The 6,943-nt window shown below is 38.9% G+C and overlaps 1 protein-coding gene across 1 annotated transcript in view; it reads left to right on the top strand.

Moving 5' to 3' along the window:
- Positions 1-2,571, top strand: part of LOC134453351 (protein mono-ADP-ribosyltransferase PARP14-like) — a 56,432-nt gene extending 53,861 nt beyond the window's left edge. Inside the window, exon 16 of the mRNA XM_063204229.1 lies at positions 2,202-2,571. Within this exon, the coding sequence (XP_063060299.1) occupies positions 2,202-2,491 (290 nt within the window). The 3' untranslated portion in view covers positions 2,492-2,571. The remainder of the gene's footprint in view (positions 1-2,201) is intronic.
- Positions 2,572-6,943: the final 4,372 nt, after the last annotated feature.

A 6,943-nucleotide genomic window follows, 5' to 3' on the forward strand; every position in this document is an offset into this window, starting at 1 on the left:
GCGCAGTTTTCTCAGTAAGACAGTGGAAAAACATCCCAATCTTAGTGACTGTGGCTGACATTTGTGATGGTACTGATATTTAGGACATTGATTCAGATTTGCCAAGGAATGATGAAGAGGTTCAGATAGAGATATCTGACGATCCCATACCGTGGGTAGATGTGGATGTACATAGATGTTGTTGTAGATGATGATTCAATCGATGTTTGAGGATGAGCAGGGAGATTTTCTGGGTTTGTCAGCTTCTAAGATGAATGGACAAGGGTGAATACCTAAGCTATAATTTGTTTGTAATTTCATCTCTCTATGTGGTACAGAGACTACATGAAGATTTGAGAAATTAAGATTTAAGTAAGTGCTGACAAATCTCTACAATGTTTCTGAAACTCAATGCTCAGGTTTTAGAGGCCTGTATTTGAATGTCACCAATGTTCCCTCTAACCTGTGCGTGTGTGCAATCGCACACTGCTCCCACGTTCTTGGCGCAGGGCAAGATCATGCAGTGCAGGTAAAGCAAGGCGGAAAATTCATGTTGGAGATATAGTTGAAATAAATCAAAATAAAACATATTCTTTAGACATGAAACACCTATCTTAGTTGAGTTGAGTGTCTGTACTTTGGCAGCTGCGCTGCCTGTCATGTGTCCGTCTTGCAGAAGTGCCATCGAATGGGAGGGGCTCGAGATGAATTTACGTTTGCTAAATCAGTAATTAATTCAGCACTTTCTTGGGAACAAAACATAAAGGCTATCATTACTTTAAGACTGTGTGTAAAGCTGTCGCCAAATCACTTTGTTTTTTTTGTAGCAGTATTGACAACCGTATCTCTGGCCATTCGTGAAGTCTTTACGAGAAAAACAGAAAAAATAAACTTTAAGCCTTGTGGTACCGTTACGAATAGCCTCGTTTCTCGTTTCCTGCACCAACTTTGATGTTGTATAATTCCTTAAAGGGACACTGTGCAGGAAATGGTCAAAAAGGGTACTGCAACTATGCTGCTCATTGAAACTGGGCTGCCTATTGCCAAATTTGATCTTTACATGAAAGTTTACTAAGAAATAAACAAATATTTTCTAGTATGGTCCAAGTAGAGTCATTTTTGCAGCTAAAAATGGCTATTTTTGGAAATTCAAAATGGCGGACCATGGAGAAGATCCCCCTTTTCATGTATGAATTTTAAAAATTTTCCAGTCATAACGAATATTTAGAATTTGATGGTGGTGGCACGTATTCATGAAAAAGGTTACATTAGTGAATGGGCAGCATGAATTCTAGGAATAAACAACTACAAATTTCACACAGTGTCCCTTTAACGACTTAAGCTATGACTACGAAACTTCTTGACTTTTCCTAAAAAATAGTTGGCTACAGTTTTGTACCAAATGATTATGTTTATACCGAANATAACTAATTTAAGTTTCATTATTGTTCCTTGCTTATCACATATTACTTATTGTACAGTTATTCAATTACATTAGCACAGATTACCTACATAACATACCTAATATAATACCGGCTTCATTAATTATTATTATTATTTATTTATTAATTATTTAATTATTATTAATTTATGCAAATTTATGCTAATTTGATGACATTGCTACATATAATCAAGGCAGGCTTTATCTTTACCAACCCACGTTTCACCTCAATTTCATTCATTCCTGTTTAAGTGTGTCATGTATATCATACCCTGCAAATTTGGTAATGATATATCCTGCTGTTGATGACTTACCAATTGGCGCAATGTTATAAGAAACTGAAGCCACTTTAGCATATCCATGACACCATTTTGTGACATATCTTTTCATATTTTTTCTTTTTTCATATTTCCATTAGCATCAGACCACTTTGTGAGCATTTAAGTTGTCTGAAGCATATTATCATTAAAATTTAAGTGCATTACCTACATTTGATGAAAAATACAATATGCCGAGATTTGGGGCATCAAAATCAGATAATGACATCATAATGACATCATAATAGCAGGTAGGTCGTTGAGTGCCATGGACTTAAAAACGAGTCTTTTCAGAATGTATGGCACAGTGCCAAACACTTGATATCAAGTCAATTGTGTTTTTGTATGGGGGGTCAAAAGACCCCTCCNGGCCCAGCAATGCCAAAAAAGCCCAGTCTGAATACGGTTAAATGTTGACTTGTTTTAGAGTGGGTGAGTTGGTAATACCTTTGTCCTGTTTGCAGGTGCAATATATGGAAATGGGACCTATTTTGCTGTGGACGCGCAGTACTCAGCCGGTCAGCAGTATTCCAAACCTGATGCCAAAGGACACCAGCGCATGTATTTGGCTAGGGTTCTGGTGGGAGACTACACTAAAGGAGCACCTGGCATGATAAGTCCTCCAGCCAAGACTACAGGAAATACTGCTGACACATACGACAGTGTCACAGACGATGACACCAACAACCCCACCATGTTTGTAGTTTTTAATGATGTCCAGGCCTACCCTGAGTACATTATCACCTTTCAGTGAGAATCACATAGTGGTACTGTATGCATTACACCATTCCATCCAAAAGTATAAAATAGTATCAAAGGGAAATTTATGTTATGTTGGTTTTTAGGGTGGGTCCCTTATACGATAGTCTGACAAGAGTTACACAGATTTCTTTAAACCTATTTTGAGATTCCTTCCACCTCATCCCATTTCTGACTTCAACAACTCACAAAACTCATGTCCTATTTTATCCAATCGCTAACATTTGTTCACAACATTGAAAAACTATGGTGGGAAGGGGTGATTTCCATTGATGTTGGAAATATGTGCAACTTAAGCTCACAGTTCTGTCATTGCACTTGTTGAAATTAAGGTTGCTGAAAGTCTTACATGATCTCAAAGTAGAAGGTTAGTCAAGCGTGCTTTCTTTGCAACTAAATCCATCGTTGTAAATTCTGTAACATGACAGTGCGTCATACTGCTTAACAGTCGGATGTTAATTCCAAAGGCTACTCTTCATTTGGGTATGTTATAGACCCTATTCTTTTTTCTAACAATTTTATTTTTTAATTAGTCATGGTATCACAAACATCACATGCATCACAAACTGAAAAAAAAACATCAACCATTTCTTTCTTTTTTCCACATTATGACTTTTTTTTACCTCTCCACCCTCCGCACATGTTATAGACCTTAGTATCCTGCACATTTTTTAATTTTCAGTCTGCTAGTTCTGGTTATGCTGTCCATATCCATCCTGAACTGCCAGCAAAATATTCAAGGTGCCCCCTTGTTCTTGTGATTCATTAGTTGGATTCACTTTTTAAAAAGCGGGGTAAAATTAAATAACTAAGTACACACCTACATGAAATAGGCCTACGTGTATATTAATATACCGGATGTGTTGTTCGAAGCATCTTTTGGCATGCCATGTTAAATTTAAATTCTAAGTTATCGTTATAGACACTGGCCTGAAACAGACGTGTAAACAAATTAGACACAACTTTTCCATATAGGAGAGCCAGCTATGATAATGAATTATTCCATATTCCAAAAATTACACACTGATTTGTGTCGACTTAAAAAACAGTAGCCCACTTTTTAAATCAGAATACCATGTAAACACAATTAAAAATATATGCATGCTCCACATAGGGCTTAAGAAGGTGTGAGAGCTGACTACAGTATTCTTAGATACTTAGATGACTTTCCACACAAAAAGGCCTATTTTTATCAAGGTATAATGGTGTCTCCCTTCTAACCTCACTCCTTAATGATTGTTTCTGGGTTTGTCAGTGTAACACAGAATTGTTTAGATGTTACCTGTAATTAGTGCATGCCAATGTCAGATTGTCTGAGGCTTTGACCTTTTTGACCTCTGCATAACAGTGCTTCTAAGATGTAAAATAATTAATGTAAACATAGTTACTAAATCGGTCCTGAGAAACTAAGTTGATTGCAAAAATACTTTACTCATTCTTGTGGAGATTATCAGAGATAAGTTAAGATCATTTTGGGAGTCTATTCGAATTGTATGGTGGTAGAGGTTTGTCAACACTGCATAGCATTGCTACTGAAACTAAAGAATTGAAGAATTAAATGAAAATATATGCATAATAAAATGGAAAGTAAAAATGAAATTGAAATTGTGTCATTTCATTGTAACACACAGCACACCACACAGTCTGATTAATAATCAACTCTTGTCTTGGTTAAGATGAGAGAGCTGCAGTCTCTCTCTCTCTCTCTCTCTCTCTCTCTCTCTCTCTCTCTCTCTCTCTCTCTCTCTACTCTCAAGTGTGTGTGTGTGTGTGTGTGTGTGTGTGTGTGTGTGTGTGTGTGTGTGTGTGTGTGTGTGTGTGTGTGTGTGTGTGTGTGTGTGTGTGTGTGTGTGTGTACATATTGTTCATGTGCAGTGGCCATAAAATGGATTCTGCTGAATTTAGTAAAACATTTATCAATTGTGTTATGGGTCTACCTTGTGCTGTGTTAGGCCGAAACGAAACCCATCAAGTCTTCAAGCCAGGAAAACACTTAGACAGTATTAGTTCCAAACCTGACATAAAACTACTACTGGCTGTGTGAGAGAGAAGATGAAAGATGGAGGTAAGCAAGTGGAGAGAGGAGACAAGATTTCATAATAATAAAAAAAAATCCTGAGAGCGTCGAGCATCTTGAGTTAACTGAGGCGAGAAACAGAATGTGGTCTGAAAGCACGCTGTCTGGATTTGGCTCTGGTTTATGTAACTCGTCTCAGTCTAATAACTCTGTGTGTTTGTGCTGGATATTGAACCAGAGAGGCTAAAATGCCACTGCGTTCCAAAAACAGTGCCTCAGTGGACATCTTGGCGATGGAATTTATGTGTGCATTCACTATAACTTTCAAAGAACTGTTGCTATATTGATCAGTGACAACAATATTGTTAGCCTGTCAGAACTGTTTAGGCTATTTGCTTGTTTTCTATATTTGTGGTTTCTCAGCTTTGACTATTTTATTCTGTGCAAACGCCTCCTTTGCTGTGTTTGGAAAGATCAGCAACAAGCTGTCATCATCTCGCACACACACACACTGTATCTCCTATTGTCTGGCTGGCAGCTTGGGTTGCCAGGTGAGAGTGATGATTACCAGCCCAAAAACTGCATAACACCTGTCTGGAAGCACTAAATCCCTCCCAATACACACTAAATTCTATTGATTTCTATGGCCATAAATTTGCAGGAAAAACCTGTCATCTTTACCTCTAGACGACCACCCCAAACAGCCCAATTGGGCGGGAAACAGCCCAATCTGGCAACACTGCAGTGGCAGCCTGCTGTGCTTCCAGTTTTGGTGGTATAAAAGCAGATTAATTTGTCCATGCAGAGGTGGAGAGAATAAAAATAGGCCTAATTGTGCTGAGGAGTAGAAGTTGAGGACGGTGATGAGTTCAATGCTTTCCCTGAGGGAGGTAACGCAGCAGTGCTGCATAGAGGCGTAGTCCAGGAGAGAAAGTCTTCCTCCTCTTACCTCTTACTGCAAGTCAGGCAACACAGATGGCGTGTTTTGATATGCATGGCGTGACTGGACACGGCACTGCTGAGCTCTGCTCCCTCACGTCAACTCAAGCTGCACTTCTTCAGGGAGTTCCCATGGAGGAGGGTGTCTATAAGATTTTAATCAAATAAGACTGAAATTATTTACGCTTTGTTTGCAAATATGTGTTTGTTTATAACTTTCAAAACATCTCTCACACACTAGTTTTGTTAGCTGATTAGCTCACAGCACACCAGAATTGTATGTAGGTGGGAGGACCAAGCTAGGTCACTGAGTGGATGTCATAACCATTTTGAGAGAGATAGAATCTGGTTTGCCTATTCTTCCTCCTCCCATAAATGATGTCCTACTAATACAGAAACATGATCAAACCTCTTCATTGCCAAATTAGTCTCATCACAATTAGCAATATCACCAAAAGCAATACCTATCCATGAGGGTGGCAAAGTGGAGTTGCAGTCAGTGTTGGCAGATGTGTCTGATGAAAATCCCGCCCAAAAGGTTCTCAAAAACCGCCCAAATTCAACGAATTACATTGACTTCTATGGGCCCTAAAACGGCTGAAAAAAACGCCAAATGGCCAATTCTTCCCGTTTTTACCCGCAGACTCTCATCCCAAGTAGCCCAAATAGGCGGGCAGCCCCCCAATCTGGCAACACTGATGGTTGCAGTGGAGTTCAAGTTGTTGATCACTGAAACACTGCACAGGATGTGCTCGAGTTTACTCCCTCTTAGAATGGCACTTTGATTCAATTCAACTCTTATTATTTCCCTTCCGAGAGAAAGCAATAACATGCTGGAGCCAACAGAAGAAGAAGAAGAGAGAAGAAGAGAGAGCTACTAACAGGATTTTCTAACAGCATAAAACTTGCAGTAGACTGCTCGGAAAGATTGAAACTATTTTCTTCTTCTTTTTTTTTTTTTTAAATCGCAAACACTAAATGGAAAACAACAAAAGCAATGTTCCTCTGCAGTGCTGAACTAATATGCTAATTTACTGTAAGACTCCCGGCTTCACACTTAGCTGAGCACAAGACAGATGAAGAGATGGAAGTGCAACTGAATGAAAGAAGAGGGGGAACTACTGTCTAGTGTTATGGGGAGTTGAGAGAAGGGGAAGGAGGTTGCAGGAAGAAGGAGTTATAGAGAGTGAAGAGGAATGAAAACATGTTTGCAAAGGACATATAAGATTGGCCTACCATACCCTCCTTCCAACAAAAATTAAAAAAAAAAAAAACAGAAAAAGAAGAAGTAGTGAAGAAGTGAAAATAATGAAAATACATCCAAAACACTGGGTATGGATTTTAGTGAACAGTCTCTCAAAGCTGGCGTACTGTCTCTTTGATTAACGCCACTGCAGAAGATGATGATGAAGTGGTGGGCATGATAGATGTGCTGAGTTGGACAGCAAACAGAATGTCCACTATGGGCCAAACAATTCACAGGCCACAGGC

Source organism: Engraulis encrasicolus, chromosome 7 (genome assembly GCF_034702125.1).
Source record: "Engraulis encrasicolus isolate BLACKSEA-1 chromosome 7, IST_EnEncr_1.0, whole genome shotgun sequence".
In the NCBI taxonomy this organism is placed as follows: Eukaryota; Metazoa; Chordata; class Actinopteri; order Clupeiformes; family Engraulidae; genus Engraulis; species Engraulis encrasicolus.